Source organism: Procambarus clarkii, chromosome 22, assembly GCF_040958095.1.
Source record: "Procambarus clarkii isolate CNS0578487 chromosome 22, FALCON_Pclarkii_2.0, whole genome shotgun sequence".
In the NCBI taxonomy this organism is placed as follows: domain Eukaryota; kingdom Metazoa; phylum Arthropoda; class Malacostraca; order Decapoda; family Cambaridae; genus Procambarus; species Procambarus clarkii.
In genome coordinates, this window is record NC_091171.1 from 35279870 (window position 1) to 35303748 (window position 23879).

The 23879-nt window shown below is 43.7% G+C and overlaps 1 protein-coding gene across 1 annotated transcript; it reads left to right on the forward strand.

Moving 5' to 3' along the window:
• The first annotated feature begins 1367 nt into the window (after positions 1 to 1367).
• On the forward strand, positions 1368 to 22819 carry LOC123758806 (chondroitinase-AC). The gene is made up of 15 exons (XM_069328839.1): positions 1368 to 1523; positions 4633 to 4782; positions 5814 to 5958; positions 6223 to 6331; positions 8140 to 8204; positions 11511 to 11652; positions 13132 to 13249; positions 13526 to 13682; positions 14290 to 14455; positions 14589 to 14703; positions 16529 to 16660; positions 17452 to 17685; positions 18361 to 18557; positions 21053 to 21215; positions 22192 to 22819. The coding sequence occupies exons 1-15, from the start codon at positions 1467 to 1469 to the stop codon at positions 22474 to 22476; spliced, it is 2235 nt and encodes a 744-aa protein (XP_069184940.1). The 5' UTR covers positions 1368 to 1466; the 3' UTR covers positions 22477 to 22819.
• Positions 22820 to 23879: the final 1060 nt, after the last annotated feature.

Below are 23879 nucleotides of genomic sequence, written 5' to 3' on the forward strand. Positions count from 1 at the left end.
TAAATCAAAAATATATACTCCTCTAGACTCCGCTCCAATATAGAAGCATCAAGAAATATGGACCAATAGGCTTTCTACAAACACTTCTGTTCAATACCCATTGTTTCGTGTTCTGTCTTGTGTTGATGAAATTAATACCCTATTAATACCACCTCTTGTTCTGTCTTGTGTTGATGAAATTAATACCCTATTAATGCCACCTCTTGTTCTGTCTTGTGTTAATGCCACATCACCCCTTCCACCTCACTCAAATGTAGATATAAAATCGGAGATGCGTAAGTTCTATTCAGTTGTGTATTTGTGAACTAAAGTCTTTGAAAATGTAATAAGTTTTACGAAACGCGCTCGTGTCGCGTCAGACTAGAAATAAAAATGAATTTTGGAGAATTGATTTTTGATTTACCTCCAACAGTGAAAAGAAATGTACGAAAGATTGAGAAAATTCGTGTTAGAATTATTAATCTTACTTTTTCGGTCATATTTAATAATATATGTCTACAGGAAAGACAGCTACCAAAATATACTAATATATATATATATATATATATATATATATATATATATATATATATATATATATATATATATATATATATAAGGTAATTTGATGAAATATCTATGCCCAAGCTTACCACCAAGTGCTGTCGGGTCGTTGAGGATATATCCTCGGCTACCAATGATTTTTGTACAGTCACGGTGGTCGGGTGGTTAAGGAACCAGGTACGCCATGGTGCATAGTGCTCCTGGCTGTCTGGGCTCTCTCTCTAATATATATATATATATATATATATATATATATATATATATATATATATATATATATATATATTAGAGAGAGAGATTATAAACTAAAACATAAATTAACACCACCCGCCCCTCTCTGCCTCCGAATGGCGACCTTGACGATCAAATAGACATTCCCCTTAATCACTATTTACTCAACTGTAACTAATGTCTGCAGGTAAAAAAAAAATACTCTCCAAATGACTGTATCGGTGACACGTGGAGCCCAACTGCTGCTTCGTGAGGATTGGCGGTAAACTCTATCACCACTAGTTCATATTAAACAAAAATTTGTGACAAGTAAAATAATGTAAAACTATGTATTTTTTTTTTTTTTTGAAGTACAGATAAACCACAAACCCCCTTCACTTACCCCCCTTCCAGGTCCCAGAATAGCCCCAAGTCCCACCCCCCTCTCAGCCTCTACCACAGATCTCCCAGCCCCCCCCCCCCCACACAAACCTCCCTGTCCCCCCCCTCACCACCTCACCACCACCACCCATCTTCAACCACTGAAGATAGCCTTGACTAGGGAGACGCACGCACTCTGTACCATAGGAACCGAGCCAGCTGGTGACAGGCAGATAACACCACCTTCCTCGACTCGCTCACCATATCTCCTGCAGGTGTTCCACACGCCACACCCCCCCACACACACTGGAGCGTGCGGCCACACAGGCAACATGGGGCGGCTGACGCAGAGAACAGCTAGCTTAACCTGCTTACACGCCGTTATTTTGGTAAGTGGGATGTGTCCCCTGTGACTGTGAAGAGATGGGTAAAGCCATATACAGTACGTTGGTTCCGCTTTCCATTAGCACTTTTCCCCCTCAAATTTAATATTTTTTTGTTAAGGAAAAGTTGGCCACTCAATAGTGAATATCTTCGATATATCTGGTGTCATTTTATCTGGGACAGGATGCCTGTTAACCTTATCTAGGTCTCCCTAGGGCTAGGGTCGCTAATTGACGTTCCCCAGGATGGGACCTACAACAGTTACCTAGGGCTCCCAGGTGACTACTTACTGCTAGGTGAACAGAGGTATCAAGGTGTAAAAAAAAGTTTCTGAATGTTTCCACCTGTCCGGGGATCGATACAAGAATCTTTCAGTTCTGATAAACATCGTGAAGAGACGTTGATATATGGAACTAATAGAACAAAAACTCGTCAATGTGATGTTATAGTGACCAGAATGCGCCTGGGATATAGATTCTGGCAGCTCTCTCAAAACCGGAATGTCGAATATACACACACAATGTGTCAACTTTGAGAAAGAGAAAACATGCACTCCCTTGAACATTATATAAAATGCGTTCAAAAATCTAAAAAATGATAACTGATTTCATATTAACAAGGCTGATAAGTCAAATGCACTAGTTATTATGAATAAGGATGACTATGTCCGAAAAATGGAGTTACTCCTGGAAGACAGCGATACAGGGATTGAGAACACTGGTTTTGTATCTTTGGGGGGCACTCACTCTTACCGTTCAGGCATAGTCCTATGTTGGTAGGTTTAGTGTATACGCTGGTGCTTAAAGAGGTTCCTGTTTTTGTTATTAGTACATCGATACTAATGTACTTAATTATTATTAACATCTTTATTGACAAAATTTAATTACAATTTCGCCTAATCTGAGGAATTCAATTAGGTTTTATTAGAGTGAGGATAATGCTGGTATTCATTGTCACACAGGACAGAGGGTCATACACAAGACAATAGGTCTGAATTGTAGGCTGAAGCAAATATATATCATGGTTGTAATCAATGTTTCAATGAACGAATATGTAAATACAACTTTCTATTGTGCACAAGGGCAGGGATGGATTCGTAAGAGACGCAGCTTAAAAATAATATAACTAAAATTGTTCTTCATTCTTTAAAATGGACAAGCAAAATTTGGATCAATTGTTAGGATGTCGTCCAGTACACCAGATTCAATGTAATAGCTACACAGTTGGTGGTACAAGAGGCCAGGAGGTCTAAAATCTTTCACGGTTTCACATTCAAGAATATAGTGTTCTATTGAATGCATTAAAGGTTTGTCACAGAGTTTACAATCTGAATATTCTTGCTCAGGGTATTGATCGAGGATTGACGTTTGAGACACATGACCTGGTGCTCGACCGGTGTTTGCTTGAAGGTGACAACTGCCAATTAGTTAAATTCACAAATACCCCCCACAAAGGAGATGGAATTAAGGTCAGACTTTAGGAAACTGGACTGCAAAGATAGAGTTAATGACGTGGAAAGTCATTAACTCTAGGTATTATAACTCTAGGTAAGTTTAGGTATTCAGCTTAGTTTAAAGCCTTAGTTGTTTGTATTCTCATCTCTGGTTTCTATAGACAACACTGATTACATCGTAATTTTTGGTTATATTAATGGCCGCTTCAGCTTGTGTTGACTTCAGTTTATAAATAAACTAGAAGGGGTACCCGGTGGTGCACGGGTGATGGACGGCCATCTTCACTACACACTGTCCTCATCACTGTAAATATCTTCATAACAAACCCATCATCACTATCTTCACCTCCAACTACCAGCATTATTGCCATCATCTTTACTTCACACAACCTGCACCACTGTAACTATCTTCACTGAATAGTCTTCATTTATGTAACCATCGTCACCAGGCGGGCACCTGTGGGTCCCCTATCTTCCCTCTCCACCACCTTCCCTTTCCACCACCTTCCCTCTCCACCACCTTCCCTCTCCACCACCTTCCCTCTCCACCACCTTCCCTCTCCACCACCTTCCCTCTCCACCACCTTTCCTCTCCACCACCTTCCCTCTCCACCACCTTCCCTCTCCACCACCTTCCCTCTCCACCACCTTCCCTTTCCACCACCTTCCCTCTCCACCACCTTCCCTCTCCACCACCTTCCCTCTCCACCACCTTCCCTCTCCACCACCTTCCCTCTCGTACCTAACCCTTTCATCCCTGTGACCATTTTCACTAATGACACCTTCCTCTAATTGTCATTCAGAAAATAATATGCAGGATGATTCTTAGTTGAACTAGAGTATATTATTTAGTATGACTTGGAATGAGTATTATTTGCCGTTTAATGACTCCAATTAATAAAAAAATAAAAATTAATAAAAAATATGGTCACGTTTCAAGTGCGCGACCACAAGTGGGCCAACCCGTCCTCTTAATAGCACGTCGCATTCTGACGTACACTTTATCTAAGGCCGAATACTGTCGTACTAGAAAATTGGTAGTAGCTCGCGAAGCTGACATTGTGTCCCGTTTTCTGTTCGTGGGTCCTGTGGAAGGTTAAGATAAGGCATTCTAGTACGACTGATTCTTGACGTTGGAAACGCACTGAATGGCCAGTGTGTACAAAAATATTTCCTGCTGGCAATACATAGAAAAACAACATCTTAAGAACGTTGGAACTGTTTTTCACTGTTGCATCAACGTCATTTGGAAAGTTTTGCCCGGGGCATTTAGGCAAGAGCCTCTGAGCTAGACAACTGCATACAGACGAACGCTTCTGATTAGGGAAAAGCTTGGCTTCAAGTTTAACGCTTCTCACATCCTGAGAAAGAACCTGGGGCCAGATTCACGAAACAGTTACGCAAGTACTTACGAACGTGTACATCTTTCCTCAATCTTTGACGGCTTTGGTTACATTTATTAAACAGTTTACAAGCATGAAAACTTCCCAATCAACTGTTGTTATTATTATAAACAGCCTCCTGGTGCTTCGGAGCTCATTAACTGTTTAATTTGGGTAAACAAAACCGCCAAAGATCGGGAAAAGATGTACAGGTTCGTAAGTGCTTGCGTAACTGATTCGTGAATCTGGCCCCTGAAGAGTGTCACTTGTCTCCTTCAGGTGTGTGTAGCTGCAGGAGGCGGAGTCCGCGACGACGTGGAAATAGTGATGAGCCGCGTGTTTGACTCAGCGATGAACAAGACCAGTCACGCTAGTTCCGCCAGTCTGCTTCCGCTCCTCCAGCCTGATGGCTCCTTCTCCGACCTCCATGTTCGTCCCCCAAACTTTTACGCACGCTCCTCTTGGCGTATCTTTCCGTAATTTGAAACTTCAGTCATTTTGACAGTATTTTTGGAGCAAAAGTTATATAGGGCAATCTTGTAAAATTTTATCTTGAAAGCTTCTCTTATCATTCCAATGACATTTCCTGTATGTCTTGGCGGGAGATTCAAAAGTCGTTGATCTGTTTACTTTAGACTTGTGTGTGTGTGTGTGTGTGTGTGTGTGTGTGTGTGTGTGTGTGTGTGTGTGTGTGTGTGTGTGTGTGTGTGTGTGTGTGTGTGTGTGTATGTGTGACTGGTGTTTGGGGAGTCTCGGTCAACAGGTGTTTGGGGAGTCTCGGTCAACAGGTGTTTGGGGAGTCTCGGTCAACAGGTGTTTAGGGAGTCTCGGTCAACAGTGTCCCAATGATGTTCATAAAGGCGTTTGATCTATAAATTTAGTGAGTTTTAATGTGATTATAAAAATAATAGTATAAAACTGACAAGATTTTCATAATTAAGCCTCGATGGTTATTGAGAATTTGCAAAAATCACATGTTAAAAAACTTCAAGGCGCTCATTATTCTTAAACTTCAATAGTACAGGTCGCAATTGCAAGAGTGATTATCAACAACGAAAGGAATGCGTGTTGAAAATGGTAGGGCGGAGAGGATCGACGCCAAAGAACGTACTTAAAATTTGTCACAGGAAAACATACTTGACCAGTCCTACTTAAAACCTAGTATGGGGATCGACCTCCACCCTCCCTATGACACTCGTCGTACACTCACAAGTCACCATGGAAAGTTACGTGAGTCTACCCTCAACCGTCTGTCCTCCAGTCTCGAAAAATCAGACATGCTCTCTTCCATATGTATATATATGATGTGTGTGTGTGATGACTGTCACGCGATGACTGTCACGTCATGTCTGTCACGTCATGACTGTCACGTCATGACTGTCACGCCATGACGTCTCTTCTCCCCGCGTCCCATACACCTTCCCGCCCCCCTCCGTGACGTTCCGGGTGGTGTCCTACAGTATGGGGAGGACGCCTCGGACTCCTTCAGGACCCACGGTCGTCGACAGGGAGCCCTCGCCTACCGATACCTCCGAGGAGAGGACCTCGCTGACCAAGTCATCAGCTGCTTCTCGTTCATTACCTACGACGCTCCTCCCAACACAGGTCAGTGTACTGGAGTAAATAAGTATTTACTTCAATACTCGCTGGTGTAATTCACTGGTGTAAATAAGTATTTACAAAAGAAGAAAAGTATGAGCAATGTAAATAGCTCGTGGATTACCACTCCAATTATACAACACTACTTTACTCATCGTCTAATCAGTTATACAACACTACCTCATTCATTGTCTGATCAGTTATCCAACACTGCCCTATTCGTCGTCTGATGTGTTATCCAACACTGCCTTAACCATCAGTCTCCCTCAGACAGCAACTGGTGGGGTCATGTGATAGGGACGCCGGACTACATGTGGGAGGGCGCGGTGCTGGCCAGAGACATCCTCCCCCCAGACCTGCTCATCGCCTTCCTCGACAGGTTAGTGTCTCAGGGACATCCTGAGGATTTTCAATTTTTTTCTTCCATAGATCTTTCAAGTGTCTGCCAGGAGGGCTTCGAGCCCAAGAGCAAATGAGGGGAACCCAATACGTCATGGATATATGACTGCATCACATATGCAAGAAGGGATATATCTCGATTCGTAATTATGAGCGACATTAATCCCTGCAAGATGGACGGAAGAGAAGGACCTCGTTGAGACATCATGATGGGGAGCCATTTAAACATTTATAAGCTGCCATACAGGACAGGTGCCTGATGTTCGGTCAGCGCTGGCAAGCAGCACAGGTGTCTGATGTTCGGTCAGCGCTGGCAAGCAGCACAGGTGTCTGATGTTCGGTCAGCGCTGGCAAGCAGCACAGGTGTCTGATCAGTCAGCCTTGACACCGTACCAGCAGGAGTGTCAGTAAACATACCTGTGACTTGTTGCAACTTTCTTCCTCCTGACAATCACACTCCCTTCACCTCTCAACTCACTTTTGAAGATGAGTGAATGCATGTATCTATGGATATTTGTGGATGTATACTTGTATGCATATATTACTAATAAATTGCACAATGTATAAATAACAATAATAACATTCGCATGTACGTTATTGTACGTTAATAATAATAGCTACTATAAGTAATTATTCAGATGTTAAATATTATAAAATGCACGAATTATACTAAAGGATTATTATCCACTGAGGAAACGTTTCATTTTTATCAATTTGAGACAACAAAGTAAAAACATAGTTTTTCAGGTAAGCTTAGTTCATTTATTAGGCACCTCGTACCCATCCTGTGGGTGATAGTGGACCCCATACCCATCCTGTGTGTGATAGCGGACCCCATACCCATCCTGTGTGTGATAGCGGACCCCATACCCATCCTGTGTGTGATAGTGGACCCCATACCCATCCTGTGTGTGACAGTGGACCCCATACCCATCCTGTGGGTGATAGTGGACCCCATACCCATCCTGTGTGTGATAGCGGACCCCATACCCATCCTGTGGGTGATAGTGGACCCCATACCCATCCTGTGTGTGATAGCGGACCCCATACCCATCCTGTGTGTGATAGCGGACCCCATACCCATCCTGTGTGTGATAGAGGACCCCATACCCATCCTGTGTGTGATAGTGGACCCCATACCCATCCTGTGTGTGATAGCGGACCCCATACCCATCCTGTGTGTGATAGTGGACCCCATACCCATCCTGTGTGTGACAGTGGACCCCATACCCATCCTGTGGGTGAGAGTGGACCCCATACCCATCCTGAGTGTGATAGTGGACCCCATACCCATCCTGTGTATGATAGTGGACCCCATACCCATCCTGAGTGTGATAGTGGACCCCATACCCATCCTGTGTATGATAGTGGACCCCATACCCATCCTGTGTATGATAGTGGACCCCATACCCATCCTGTGTGTGATAGTGGGCCCCATACCCATCCTGTGTGTGACAGTGGACCCCATACCCATCCTGTGTGTGATAGTGGACCCCATACCCATCCTGTGTGTGACAGTGGACCCCATACCCATCCTGTGTGTGATCGTGGACCCCATACCCATCCTGTGTGTGATAGTGGACCCCATACCCATCCTGTGTGTGATAGTGGACCCCATACCCATCCTGTGTGTGACAGTGGACCCCATACCCATCCTGTGTGTGACAGTGGACCCCATACCCATCCTGTGTGTGACAGTGGACCCCATACCCATCCTGTGGGTGAGAGTGGAAGAGGTAACAGGGGTACACAGTGGGCTCAGGAAGTGAACTACAAAACTCCTTTCAGATATTGGGTCAATACTCAAGCAGGACCAGTGTGGGATGCTGGTGACCACACAGGGAAAATGGCAGGTAAGACCCGTGTCTATGACATACACAGCACGACACTTGACTTGTTGTTTTGTGATTTGTTTGGTCGTGTTCTGTGATTTGTTTAGATTTGTTTGTGATTTTTATTTGCAATTAACCAATTTGTGTATTCTTCTGGATAATTATCTTGGTCAACAAAATTATTTCATTGGACAGACTCCTTGCGAGTGCTTTCGTCTGAGTTCGTACCCTGTATTGGAAGGATTGACTGGGTGCCAGTCCTTAACTGTTATAGCTCCTCTCCCCTTGTTCACCCAGCAATAACTGGGGACAAACTAACCTATAGTTTTTTCTGGTCGTGTTCCAGGAAAAAACTATGTAGGTAAAGGCATACCTTTAACAGTGGTTCAGCGAAAGCTCGTTCAATTCCCGATGCAAGACAAAGGTGTTTGGGCACGTTTCCTTTCACCCGATGCCTCCACTCCCCTAGAAATAAATATACGTATTTGAGAGTTAGTCAACTGTTGTGGGTTGCATCCTGGGGGTTAAGGTCGGCCAGTTAGCCTAGTGGGACCTGTAGGAACCAAACAGGTTCCCTGTTCCTGACAAAAAGAAAGACTTGATCATTGCCACCAGCGACAACATTCTGTGTTCATTGTTTTATCTGGCAATTGGGTTATCTAAATGTATTCCTTAAACTGTATAGTGAAATAAGTGGTGCAACACTGCTCTGTGATTGAGTGGCAAAACGTTTGATTAATTGTTTGAAAATTAAAATTAATTCTTTAAATAAAAGATTATCTTGGTCAACAGAAGTTCTCCGGTAGTACAGTCAGTTCGGTTTGTTCTCGACTCACAATCCAGAATTCCGTTTTCGAATCCCGGGCGAGACAGAAGTGGTTGGGGGCATTTCATATCGCCTAATAATTTGGGGGGATTTCCTATCATTTCCAATCATTTTCCTGTTGCTCTGTTCACCTAGCTGTAAGTAGGTACTCAGGAGTTAATCAGCTTGTTGTGGGTTAGGTATTACTGACTCCTGTGCGGGGTCAGTAATACCTCCTTGGAGGGGAAAGGAGAGGGGCACATCGGTATAAGCCTAACGTGTATAAATACACTCTGGCTGCCTGTTCCCCGACACAATGAATTAATTCTGCCCGAAACGCTTTGCGTAATAGTGGCTTTAGGCATTGTATGTACTAGCTCTTATCTATAAAGCCAACAAACTTTGTAAAATCTCTTTATGTATGTACCTTTGCCTAAATAAAAATTATTATTATTATTATTATTATAATTATTATAATAATAAAACTGGGAGTAAAGCAAAGTTGTGTAGCTACCCATGCAACTTATTTCATTTTCTATATACATACGTCTTCTTTAAGAAAATGTGTCAAATGTTTTCTGGTAGACTGTAATAAATATTCTGGCACCATTTTTCCTTGAAGTGGCTATGTATTTATTTATACTTCAATAATTCACTGTGTCGGGGGACAGGAAGCCAGAGTGTATTCATTCACGTTTAGCTTTTATCGAGGTTCCGCCCCCCCCATGGTCAAATTACTGACCCAGCCCAGGATGCAACCCCACAAGAAGCTGACTAACTCCTGAGAACCATATCACTGATAGATGAACAGTTGCATTAGGTGAAAGGAAATGTGCCCAACCATTTTTGTCCCTCCCAGGATTCGAACCCGGAATTCTCGATTGTGAGTCAAGAACGAACCCGACTGTACTACCGGGACCCTGCCTAGAGGTTCCAGCTGTTGTCTGGGGACCCCGCTTTTCTAATTGTCGGCTGTCCAAGGTACTGACACCTGATCTTCCCCATATTTCTCTCTCGTACAGTAACATATTCACAGCTTGGTGAGCAAGGGCATCAGGTGAACGAAACTCTGCCCATGTGTTTGTCTCGCCAGGATATCAGCGTCTGTTTGTGTACTCGCCTGTTTGTGCCTGCAAAATCGAGTTTTAGCTCTTGAATCCCGCCTTTCAAGCCGCCGGTTGTATGAAGCAATGACTCCTCAGCTATTTCCCTATCATATCTACTTGTAAAATTATGAATGTAGTGTGCTTCCACAACCTGCTTCTTTAGTTCATTCCGTTTCCCCACTACTCTTATGCTACATGAAAACTTTCTAACATAAGAACATTAGAACATATGAACAAAGGTAACTGCAGAAGGCCTATTGGCCCATGCGAGGCAGATCCTATCTATAACCACCAAATCCCACTCATATACATGTCCAACCCGCGCTTGAAACAATGGAGGGACCCCACCTTCACCATGTTACGCGGTAATTGGTTCCACAAATCAACAATCAGTTTACCGAACCAGTTTTTACCTAAGTCTTTCCTAAATCTAAACTTATCCATCTGACTCATCTGATTCTCAAGCTTCCTTCTGTCTGTGTGTATTCGCTTAGTTGTGCTTACATAGTTGTGCTTGCTGAGGTTGAGCTCCTGCTCTTTGGTCCCACCTCTCATCTGTCAATCAACTGGTGTAGAGGTTCCCGAGCCTATTAGGCTCTATCGTATCTAAATTTGAAACTGTGTATGGAATCTGCCTCCATCATATCAGTTCCTAATGAATTCCTGTGTGTGTGTGTGAAATTACCAAAGTGTAGTTACAGGATGAGAGCTACGCCAGTGGTGTTCCGTCTTCCCAATACGCTTTGTCGTTTAACGCTTTGAAACTACTGACGGTTCTCGCTTAACTTGTTCCAACTGTCTACCACTCTGTTTGCTGAAGTGAATTGTCTTACATTTCCTCGGCAGCTTTGTTTAGTTACTTTAAATCTATGACTTCTTGTTCTTGAAATTCCAGGTCTCACGAATTTGTCCTTATCAATTTTATCGATTCCCGTTACTATTTTGTACGTAGTGATCATATCGCCTCTTTTTCTTCTATCATCTAGTTTTGACATATTTAATCCCTCTTTCCTCTCCTCGTAGCTCTTGTCCTTCACTTCTGGGAGCCATTTAGTTGCATGTCTTTGTACCTTTTCCAATTTGTTGACGTGCTTATAATGATGTGTGTATGTGTGTGTTGGGTTGCGGGAGTTCGTGACAGAGGTGAGAGGGGGAGGGGGATGTTGGAAGGTTTAGTTCAACTAGTTAAACGGAAAACCTTCATCGGATTGCATCTGAAAGACAGATAAGATAAGTACTTGCATAAGAACATAGATATGAAGACTCTTGCAGAAGGTCTATTGGCCCATACGAGGCTACATGTATCCACCGAAACTCATTTTTATACTTGAAACAATCTATCATTCTCGCGTCTATAATGTTACCTGGTCATTTCTTATTTGTAATAGGTGAACATGTTCCTGTTTGTCTCTACAGGAGGAAACTTGGCCATGCGAGCGATGCTGGCCGAGGTCGAGGGCCTCCTGCGGGGCACGTATCTTCAAGTCCACCAGCTGGTGTCTGAGGCCCTTCACCGTGAGCTGGCCCTCAGACAGCCTTGGAATGAAGAGGGTCTCAGGTAGGCTCAAAGCCCCCCCGTGTAGTGTTCCGTAGCCTGGTGCTTACTTTCTTGAGTTTGCTTCATGTACTAGAGATAATTTAGCTCACTTATGCAGTTGTGGACCCCATACCCATCCTGTGGGGGGGGGGGGGGGGGGGTAGTGGACCCCATACCCATCCTGTGGGTTGTAGTAGCCCCCATACACATCCTGTGGGGGGGTAGTGGACCCCATACCCATCCTGTGGGGGGGGTAGTGGACCCCATACCCATCCTGTGGGTTGTAGTAGCCTCCATACACATCCTGTTAGTTGTAGTGGACCCCATACCCATCCTGGACCCCTACGACCCCTACTGTAGTGGACCCCCTCCTGTTGAGCTTGAAACCGTTGCTCCTTGTTTGCGTTACATCTGACCTTCCGAAGAAATTTTCCGGATCAACATCCTCCAATTTGTTCAGTATCTTAAACCTTTCAATAAAATCCGCCCTGTAGTGTTGTTAGCTCTGTGGCCCTCAAACGTTCCTCATACGTGAGTTGACTTAGCCCTGGAATGATTTTAGTTTCCCGGTGTTACACTTTCTCCAGAGAAGTTAAATCTGTCTGAAGATGAGGTCTCCAAGCTTGTATACAGTAATCTAAATGTTTCATGTACTACTTCTAGTTCATGAAGCACCAGAGATTTATACAATTGAATCACTAAATTGTTTTTCCCTTGAAATCGAAGGTACACTTGATTATTCCAATTGTTTGATTAGCTTTTTTACCTGCTCTTCCTACCTGCTGTGCAACTTTCATGCTGTGTAGTGGAAAATGTTGGAATTACGCAATGGGCTCAGGAGGTGAACCTAGCAGTTAACAGGTACCTGGAAGTGAGGCCAGGCTCTTGTGGGTAGTTTCTTGAAAGAAAAATGATTGGCCTAGGCCTGAGAAACCTCGATAAGCCTAACCCCCGACAATGGGAAACGTGCCATGAATACCTGTAGCCAGTTATTCGGCAACTCAATCAATATATCGGCCCATTTTTCATTCACCGTTCATTCTTTTTTTTTTTTAAGATATATACAAGAGTTGTTACATTCTTGTTCAGCTACTAGTACGCGTAGCGATCATGTAATCATGTAATCAATCAATCATGTAATTCATCAATCATGTAATCATGTAATCAATCAATCATGTAATTCATCAATCATGTAATCAACTTTTAAGTCAATTCATTATCTATGCAATCAGTCAATTGACTATTCATTACATCACTAAGTTAGCAAATGGAACAATAAATCAAACATAAAATAATGTTAGGTAATCAATCGAGCAACAAATCGTTAAATCCTTAACTAATAATGAGGATTCTCGCCCTGAGGTGCCCCAGGCCCACTACTTTACAGCGACGGCCTCACTACTTGGAGGGTCGGCGTTCGATCTCCGATGGTCCACATGTAGTTAGTACCGTTCCTTAGTCCTCATATTCCAGCTCTTAGTCTATCTCATATCTCCTCAGACCAGACGGTTGCCTCAACCAACACAACCAGAAGGGGAATCACACCACAGAAAACGGGTACCTCGACCATACTCTGTGGAACATCTACAACGGTCACTACGGCAAAGAGATGCTCAGGGTAAGGGCTCAAACACGAATTCAATTTCTTTCTTTATTATGCATCCCATATCCATCCCGTGGGTGGTGGTGGAAAGGGTTACAGAGGCACATTATGGGTTCCGGAACTCAACCTCATAGTTTGTTGAGCTAAGCACCACAACAGTCACTATACAAGGCATTTTACGTCTATGGTGAGTAACACAGTTACTAGTCTTGCTCCATCAATCATTGCCAAGGCCTCTCTATCAATCACTGGCATGACATCTCCCTCCATCACTGTCTCCTCTCCCAACAGTACGACGCACGGCTGATGTCCTGGTACACGGGGACTGATCTGGACTTCGACGACGACACTGTCGAGGGAATCTTCGCCGCCTTCCTGGAGTGTGAGCAGTGGCTCTTCAGGGGGAGCACCTTCGAGCCCACCACCCTCGGCCGCTTCATCACTAATGGTAACACCTCTCACTCAAGTGTTGATGCTGGTCAGTGGTGGAGATTTTGTTTTCTACCACAGACGTGGCCACACATTTACAATGCTAACCAACATATATAAATTTTCTTCTGTCCTTCATGGATGGAGGAGTGTGTATACCCGTCTTCGGCTTATACCTACTTCTTAATTTAATTTTTGTTTTTAATTTTAAATATCTCCATTATTTCAGAAAGTGTTAACAGTCCTTTGTCAAAGTTTCTACTATTTAAAATTACTTATTTTTTGTGTTATGCATAAATCCCGGATACGGCCTCAGTGTATATACATAATTTCCAAAACCCATTTCCATTACTGCTTGACAAGTGGATAACAAAAAGTATTTTCTTTTATGTATGCTTTTGTGTGTACTGTATGAACAAAAACTTTTTTTCGGAAGTAAAATTATTACATTTATAAACCCCTTCACCCAAGAACCAGCAGTAACCAGACATTTTTTTTACGTTGTAACGTCATAGTAACTTCGTTGCGACGTTCTGAAATTGCTGGGTGCAGTAGTATTAGTGATGCATTTACCTTGAAGTGTCACGAGTTCCGGCTAATTACATAATCATTAAATTAACCCCGAGGCTACGAGGTGACAAGTGCCGCCACGGAAGGTGGTGTGGAGGAGACGGGGAGCCTGCTGCTGGAGCTGGGACGCCACCAGCAGGAGGTGCAGGCCGTCCTTCACCGCTACAGTCACCCAATCCCGGACCCGGCATACGCCCTCTCCGGCCACAAGTACTTCTTCAAGTGAGCGCCAGAAACAAACTAGTATTATCCGATGTATGTTTAGGCGGTTGAGCTTTTGAGATCCTTGGATTGAATATATAACAATTTAGTGTCTTTTCACTGCTCAATTACGATCCCAACCTTTCCCTTCCAGCTCGGACCTGACGGTGCACCAGCGGAGGGACTTTATGGCCTCCGTCAGGATCCTCTCCAACCGCACAGTTAGACCAGAAACTTGGTTGGATGGTTCGAATATCAATGGCTACTTCAGGTAAATCACATTATTTTCTAGCGTCAGAGCAGGAAGGTCACGAGACAAAGACATTTTAGCTAAAGAACAGGGGGTCCTTTTCTCTGAAGAACGATAACAGAATGAAACATAAAAAAGGGAATCCACAACAGCGTTGGTAATTATGTGTGACGTGGAAGAATGGGTGAAATACCTCCAGATATGTTATGGTGCTCCAGGAAAGTTTTAAATCTGTTCGGTACCAGTTAAGTACTTCTAAGATCCTTCTTTAGTTTGAGCACCCATGGACCTGGTTGGCAGGACAACAGTCCCGCACTTTTGAGACTTGAGTTCGAATTTCTAATGATGGAAATGAATGATTGTTTCAATGCTTTAAAAAGTGGTGACAAATGGCTAGAAGGACATACACGTCCTAATTAAATGAAACAATGGAGTATTTTACTATTGTACCTGAAGAATTGAGCTATTAGCTCTTGGGCTTCGCCTTTCTAGACGTTGGTTGTCTAATGTACTGACTCTCGACCTAGTGTGTCTATCATATCTACTATATATTTCTCTTGCAAACTCGCAGTTCTAAATGTAACAATCAGACAAACAAAATTAAGGCCAATCACAGTGAAAAGTTCTGTATCTCAAGGCACAGTCCTTGCTTCACTGGTTTTTCTCATTCTTATCTCAGTTATAAACAAAATACGTCGAAGCTTCATGTTATCTCTTCCAGACGATGCAGGAATGAGCTTGAACATTACTTCTGCTGAAAACATTGAAAAACTTAAAGGTGATATCAACAGTCTTCGACTGGCCAACAGAAAATAACATGATGTTTAACAGTGATAAGTTCCAGATACTTAGGTATTGTACAAATAAAGACCTTAAACGAGATGCAGACCTCCTCAGTGAAGGAGAAGAAGGTGTAAAGGCTCTGGGAATCAAGTCAGACGACCTATCGTTTAACGAACATATAGCACGGCAAATATAGCATCAGCCAAGAAGATAAAAGTGTGGATTATGAAAACCTTCAAGCCCAGAGGTATTCCACCAAAATGTTCCTACTATTCAAATCACTTGTGCTTGAGTACTGTTCTGTACTCAATTCTCCTTTCAGAGCATAAGAGATCTTTGAAACAGAGGGAATGCAGAGAACATATAAGATAAGTAGAGACACGATAAACCACCAAAACTACTGGGACCGTCTCAGAGCTCTCAACGTGTATTCTGGAAAGGAAGCAAAGAGGTATCACATAATATATACATATATACATAATATATACATATACTGGATGACCAGAGAACAAATTTCCACAGGAAAATGACATTCTGCAGCAAACAATGTGGTAAAAAATTCAGAATAGAACCACTGAGGAGTAGAGGTGTCATAGGCACAATCAATTAATATTTTGTGAATATTACCAGCCAAGATAAGAAACATTGCCAGAACGACTGTAGAGTTGTTCAAGACTCAATTAGACATTTAAGTTTCTGCTGGAAGTCTTAGACCAATCAGGTTGTTGTGAACATGAGGACCTGCGGGCCGTTCTAAGCAACAGCTTGTTGGACCAAGCTATCAAAGTCAAGTCTGGTCCTATAGGGCCAGACCATTTGTCCTAAATTCACTCCTCATCCCATGAACAAAGAAAACTGAATAATACTGGTGGCGGCTCTGCTGGACCATTGATAAGTTATACAAAATATGTACTTAGTTGTCTGATATATATGCACATACACGTATACGTTAGAATGCGTTCTTAAAGCCTGTGCTTGCTAAGTAACCTATAACTCATTTATCAACCTCAGTCCTAATTAGTCATTTAACTGTTACCATAACTGTCATGAAACGTCTTTGACAGGGTGATGGGTTCATGACGGTCCTCGTGGACAGCGAAGAATATGGCTCCAAGAATCAGGAAGTCTTCCTTGTTTATGACTGGGCCAAGGTCCCTGGCGTTACCAACCTCTACACCACTGATATACCACAGGTAGGGTGTGAGGTGTGGCTGGGTGTGAGGTGTGGCTGGTGTGAGGTGTGGCTGGTGTGTGAGGTGTGGCTGGGTGTGAGGTGTGGCTGGTGTGAGGTGTGGCTGGGTGTGAGGTGTGGCTGGGTGTGAGGTGTGGCTGGGTGTGAGGTGGCTGGGTGTGAGGTGTGGCTGGTGTGAGGTGTGGCTGGTGTGAGGTGGGGCTGGTGTGAGGTGTGGCTGGTGTGAGGTGTGGCTGGGTGTGAGGTGTGGCTGGGTGTGAGGTGTGGCTGGGTGTGAGGTGTGGCTGGGTGTGAGGTGTGGCTGGATGTGAGGTGTGGCTGGGTGTGAGGTGTGGCTGGGTGTGAGGTGTGGCTGGGTGTGAGGTTGGGCTAGATGTGAGGTGGGGCTGGATGTGAGGTGTGGCTGGGTGTGAGGTGTGGCTGGGTGTGAGGTGTGGCTGGGTGTGAGGTGTGGCTCTGTGTGGTGCATAGCTCCACATATGTATACAGCTTCTATAGGAGAATCATACATAGAATCTACAAAAATGTTATGTATTTATATGAACTATTTCACTGATGCCTACAAATTAGATTTTTAATCTGCGTCTGTTTTAAGTTTTAACCTTTGGTCAAACAATGCAGAAATGTCGGAAATTTCAATTCCACTAATGTCAATATCAGAATATTTTTTTTACAATGTCTATATTGGTCTTTATACTTTTGTTTCCTTTTGTTTGCCATTCTCAATTCATCTACTTTCTGATTTTGTCTCAAGTTTCGTCGTGAAATTGAAATCATATATGCTTGTCACAGTACAGATTGGAAGTCTCCTATGCGGAGAGGTTCTTCAACAACGCGACGTTTGCCGGAGGAGTGACGGACGGGCGGGTCGGGCTGACCACTATGGTATACGACCGTCCACACGTCTCTCTTAACTGGCTCAAGTCTTGGTTCTTCTTCGAAGACGTCGTTGTGGTGGTTGGCTCGGCTCTCACACTAACCCCTGAGGACGCTACTGGGGAGAGTGTCATCACCACCTTGACCCAGGTGAGGTTAAGGCTGGGTTAGTTATGCCTGCTTTACCTCGGCCCAGGTGTTGACGGGTTAAGGTAGCGCGGAGGACTATCAAGGAGCCCGTGGTGGTGTTTCTACAATGTTTAGCTTACGTAGATGTGATTAATTGAATTGAATTGAACTATCAGGGGAAAGCTCCAAGCCATTATGCCTATATAGCACTTGGAAGGGATCACCATAAGGATTTGGGATGGGACGGTAGGGGAAGGAATGATGCCCAACCACTTGGACGGTCGGGGATTGAACGCCGACCTGCACGAAGCGAGACCGTCGCTTTACCAACCAGCCCAAGTGGTTGGACTAGATGTGATTAAGAGTTTGCACAACCTGACCTGCCCAGTAAGTCTTATGGTGCTACATACATTTTGATTACGTTCCAAACTAACCTAGTTTGGTTAGCATAATTTGATTCGGGGTAACCACGCTGTTTTCTTGTTCAAACTAAAGGGTACTAACAACCAGTTTCTCCCTATTGAAAGTCTCTCAGGTAAAGCATATGCCGAGGTAGGACAGGTTCCGTGCCAAGGAGGAGATAACGTGTACCTGTGCCGAGGGGTATTGTATTGAGTCTGGTTTCCATTTTCGTCCCCTCACTTGGTTCTCCATATCTTGTCTAACAGCTCCTCTGGGTCTCGGTCGTTCCCTCAGGTGGGCTTCGCAGGGGAGTACGTTATTGGGCGTGAGGACGGCGGGATGGAGACCTTCCTGCAGGGCCAGCATCAGGAGGACGCCCCGGCCTGGCTCTTCCACCGTAGCGTCGGCTACGTCTTCCTCGAAGATCACTACAGCCTCCTCACCTCCGCTGAGACCCGCACCAATAAGAATGTCAACATTAACATCTTCACGTAAGTGTTTCACGCTAAACTGGAGCTCAGGTTGGGAGCTATCTTGTAGCTGAAGCTATCTTCAGATATGCGGAAACACACACACACTGGTAGGTCTACGATCAGATGACAAAGATTAAAGAAGAAAGAGAAGGGTGCGTAGACTGCATTTTCTTGGACTGTTAGAAACCCTTTGGCACAGTACTCCGTAACAGGTTGGAGCATAAATTAGGGAAACAGGCAGGAGTAACTGGTAGGGTGCTCTACTAGATAAGTACCTAAATAACCGGATGTAGAGAGCTACTGTGACAGGCGAGACCTGTAATGGCGAGATGTCAACAGTGAGGCCCACAGGGCTCTGTATTTGGACCTATCCTGTTTCTTATATACGTAAATGATCTTCCAGATGTTATAGACTAATTCCTCTCAAAGTTTCGTGATGATGCCAAAATTATGAGAGGGGATTAGGACAGAGGGGGACAGCATGAGGCTTCAAGATGACCTGGACAAACTGAAGGAATGGTCCAACAAATGGCAATTAGAGTTTAACCTGAACAAATGTAAAGTAATGGAGATAGGTGTAGGGAGCAGAAGACCAGATACAAGGTACCATTTGGGAGCTGAAATCCTTAAAAAATCAGAGTGATAAAAACCTGGGGGTTGATATCACGCCAGACCTATCCCCTGAAGCCCACATCAAGAGGATCTCATCAGCGGCATTTGCCAGGTTGGCCAACATAAGAACTTACTCGAGTAAGGAAACATTCAGAAATTTGTAAACCACATGTCAGATAAATCTTGGAATATGAAGCTCCATCATGGAGTCCGTATCAAGTCAAACACAAGACTAATCTGGAGAAACGTCAGAGGTATGCCACCACCCGAGCTGAGGGGTATGAGCTATGAGGAGAGACTACGTGAGCTGAACCTCACATCGCTTAGGTTAGGATAGGTTTGGTTAGTGAAACTTTCCTAACTTTCTACTGATGGAAAAACTAGCATCAGCTTTCTAACAGGAAAGTTAGCTGAGAAACACATGATCACCGCATACAAGATTCTCAGAGGAATTGATAGGGCAGGTAGAGAGCGTTTATTTAATACAGGGGGGGGGGGGTACTAGAAGATAAAGGGAAACTGAGTACCTAAATGAACCACAGAGACATAAGAAAGAATGTTTTCAGTGTCAGAGTAGTTAACACATGGAATGCATTAGGCAGTGATGTGGAAGAGGCAGACTCCATACACAGTTTCAAATGTAGATATGATAGCGCCTATTAGGCTCAGGAATCTGTACACCAGTTGATTGACGGTTGAAAGGCGGAATCAAAGAGCCGAAGCTCAACCCCTGTAAGTAAAATTAGGTGAGTACACACACACACATGCAAATGCATGCTGCAAATTGGCTTCCGGAACTGAAACACAAGAGTTACGAGGAGAGGCTAGAGACTAGAAACATGCCAAAATTAGAAGATAGAAGAAAAAGAGGTGATATGATCACCACATACAAAATAATAACAGTAATCGACCAAGTTGACAAAGAGGAATTCCTGAAACCAGCAACTTCAAAAACAAGAGAACACGAGGGACCTGGGCTGAATGGACAGCGCTCTGGACTCGTAATCCTAGGGTTCTGGATCGATTCCGGCGCTGGCAGAAACAAAAGTTAGACAGCTGTTACGGGCTGCTTCCTGGGTGTGTGTGTGTGTGTGTGTGTGTGTGTGTGTGTGTGTGTGTGTGTGTGTGTGTAATTACCTAAGTGTAATTACCTAAGTGTAGTTACAGGATGAGAGCTACGCTCGTGGTGTCCCGTCTTCCCAGCACTCTTTGTCATATAACGCTTTGAAACTACTGACGGTCTTGGCCTCCACCACCATGTGTGTGTGTGTGTGTGTGTGTGTGTGTGTGTGTGTGTGTGTGTGTGTGTGTGTGTGTGTGTGTGTGTGTGTGAAAAAAGTAGTTAGTTTGTAGTTAGTAATAGTTGATTGATTGGCAGTTGAGAGGCGGGCCGAAAGAGCAGAGCTCAACCCCCGCAAACACAACTAGGTGAATACAACTATGTGAATACACACACATACATACATTTCGAAGTGGAATTGATAGTGTAAAGACAGACTATTTAACACAGGTGGTACACGCACAAGGGAACAAGGGGTGGAAATGCCGAATACCTAAATGAGGCCATTTTGTTCAGTGTCAGAGCAGTTATTAACAAATGGAATGTACTTGGAAGTGATGTGGTAGACACAGAGTGTATACACAGTTTTTAAGTTCATTTAACAAAAAAGTAAAGTTGACTGAGGCGGGACCAAAGAGCCGGAATTCGACCCTTGCAAGAACTTCAACTAGTTAAATACACACATACACTCAGATATAATCGAGAAATAAGTAAAAGAGTTGTTGCATTTGACAACTGATTGATGGAAAGGCGGCATCCAAGAGCTAAAGCTCGCTCCTGCCAGTGAAAATATGCGTGTATGTACACACCTCCGAGTCTAAGCAGTTGTGTGGGTTGCCAGGGCGTGGCTGGACCACGGGCCTGCTCCAGCACAGGACACTCTGGCCTACGCTGTGTTACCGGCCGCTGACCTCAACAGGACCAAGGCCTTCGCTGCTGACCCCGACGTCGAGATCATGTCCCAGACGAGTGACCTGCATGTCGTCTGTCATCACCCTTCCAAGGTAACGCGTGGTGCCCCCTCCTTTACCTCCTTGTGGTTCCCTTACCTCCACGTGATTCTTATTTGAATACACTATAAACGGTGACAATACAGTGAACACCGCCCCACCCTCTCTCTGTCTCTGTCTCTGTGTCTCTCCCCCTTACCCTTCAACCCTCCTTCCTTCCACGAGTACCTGGGCCCCAAGAACTATATCTCAACATAAACTGCAGTACACTAATATACTAGTTTAATATGATAAATCTGGTATACGGCTGTGATCGGAGCCTGCTCGGTGAATATTAGTGTTAAATTGCTATTTTAATTTGCAATAAAATAATTAAAATGCAGTATAAGTGGAATAGGCATCCGGCAGTGCCCAGGTCGCCCTGGTTTGTTTCTCTCTCTCATTATGTCTGCTGTTTAGTCTCTTTGTCTCTTTCTCACTTTGCCGGGATTGATGGTGGAGGACCTGGATTAATGACATCATAATCACATATATTTGCCTGTTATGGGAAAAGGTTAATTTAATTTTGTTTTCTTTTTTTTAGGAAATTAGTGTTAATGTTTTATTATATGGTAATATGAAAAATAATTTCATAAAACTGTTTTAAAGGTGAAGTCAGTAAAAGAATTTCCAGGTTCACATGGGCGGCTGTGGCACTCTGCCACGCTGCACTCGTTTCAGTGCCGACCCGGCCACCACGGTGGGAAACTAGGTGATGCTAGCCCCAAGAATATGACCTCCAACCTGGGATAGATGCAATGCAATTCATAAATATTGATGAATACTCAAAAATTAATTTATCATAATATATTCCAGGTTTTCTTTGATATGCAGAGATGAATGTTTTTTTTTTTCCTGTCAGACTTAAAAGGCTTTCTAAATTGTTTTCGAGGCTTGGAGCCTTCTTTTGATTCTTACTTTGAAGAATCTTTGTTGATAATATATATATCTTGGTTGCTCATATGACTGGTGGATGTGTTGACGTCAACAGACTGTAGGAGCGGCTCTGGTATCTGGCGGAGGTGCCACCATAGCCTCGTGCGGGGACGTGGGTCCCCTGGAGCTGCGTGTTGACATTCCCTGCCTCGTTCTGGTCACCATCACCTCCCACACGGCCGACGGAGTCACAGCACAGGTCACCCTGGCAGATCCCCAGCAGAAGTACGACTTGGTCACCTTCCAGATGGTGGTGGACGGGCGCCAGGTGGAGGAGACGGTCCAGCTGCCACTGCCCCCTCTGAGAGGATCCAGCATCACCGTCTCTCTCACCTTTTAATGTTCAGTGAGGTTCTCGATGCTGGAGAGCTAGAGACAAAAGGACACACTCCAATCTTGCTCTATGACAGTTGCAAAAATTAATGTTTTTTGACATCTGCAAAAATTATCAGAATTAGTGGGCCAGCCATAGGCTTAGAGCCCGCGCAGGAATATCCAAGCAAAAAAAAAAAAAAAGATGACCCTCTGAACGTTATTAATGAGTTACATAAATGTCAGATGTTCTCTATAAGCTATAAAATAATCAGATGTGCTCTGACAGTTACGATGATAAAAAAATTAAAATATAATGTTATGAATAAGTTACAAAAACAATAGCCAATTTGAATTTCAACTAAACACCAGATGTTTTTTTTTATCAAATTATCATTCGTTAATATTTACAACATCGGGTCCGTATTTTTCATGGTTTCCTATGCTTTTGAAAAGTGAAAAATTCTAGTTTCCTTTATTGTCATCTCAGCATAGAGAGAGAGGAGAATAACACCACAATGTTCAGCGCCGTAAAGGCCAAGAAAATCCGGCTTCCTGGTGGTTTTTGAAGAGTAAGAATGACAGCGCTGACAACAGTTTGTTGTGGCGTGACATCCGAGCCACTTTACGACGGCAATACTGAGGAAGGGGAGGGAAGGGAATTATCAGGGGAAAGCGCCAAGCAATTACGACTATATACCCCCCTTGGATGGGGGTCAGGATAAGGATTCGGGATGGGACGGGGAAACGGATTTATGCCCAATAACTTGGATGGTCGGGGATTGAACGCCGACCTGCGTGAAGCTAGACCAAAAATGAATTCATTCTAGCATTCGAAGGTCTAACAGGGAGACAAAACAGTCACAAGAACGAGGAATTAAGTTATGCCTTAATTAGACCACGTTACAGAACCATTACAGTCTACATCAACAGTTAACTGTCACTGTTATCTTCATTATAATGAGTAATCTAAAATATCATTTCAAATTCAGCATAAAACGTTGAAATCAATATTCCCGAGTAACTGTAAACTATGAAGTCTGGCTAAGGCTGAGATTCCTGGCAGTGGATCTTTTTTTGAGAGAAGCACGTACATATTTTTTAAACATTCGTTACATTTAGCTCAGAATGCTGCAATATTTTTGCCCACGTTCAATTACACGTGTGAATAGTTCTACTGACAGTTTACACTTGGTCTCATCTACTTCAGCAGCAGGTGGTGCAGACTGCCAGCAGCACTTGCAGCCGACCCTGAGCCTTGCAGCAGTCATGTCTTGAAGTCTGCTGACCTTAATGAATGATCCATAGACGTGTGGCTCGAACTACATACTAGAATGTTGACGGATAGAATAAGTGGTGTGAATTTCACTTTGCTATAAACCTACAAGAGCCCTGTTGCAGTTCCTGTTATATTGCTGCCCTCAGCATGCT

Excerpts from the sequence above, each read along its gene's own strand:
- LOC123758806 (XM_069328839.1), top strand. The coding sequence starts at position 1,467 with ATGGGGCGGCTGACGCAGAGAACAGCTAGCTTAACCTGCTTACACGCC. Across the intron at positions 6,332-8,139 it reads CTCATCGCCTTCCTCGACAG|ATATTGGGTCAATACTCAAG; the intron begins GTTAGTGTCTCA and ends AACTCCTTTCAG. Across the intron at positions 13,683-14,289 it reads CGGCCGCTTCATCACTAATG|GCTACGAGGTGACAAGTGCC; the intron begins GTAACACCTCTC and ends ATTAACCCCGAG.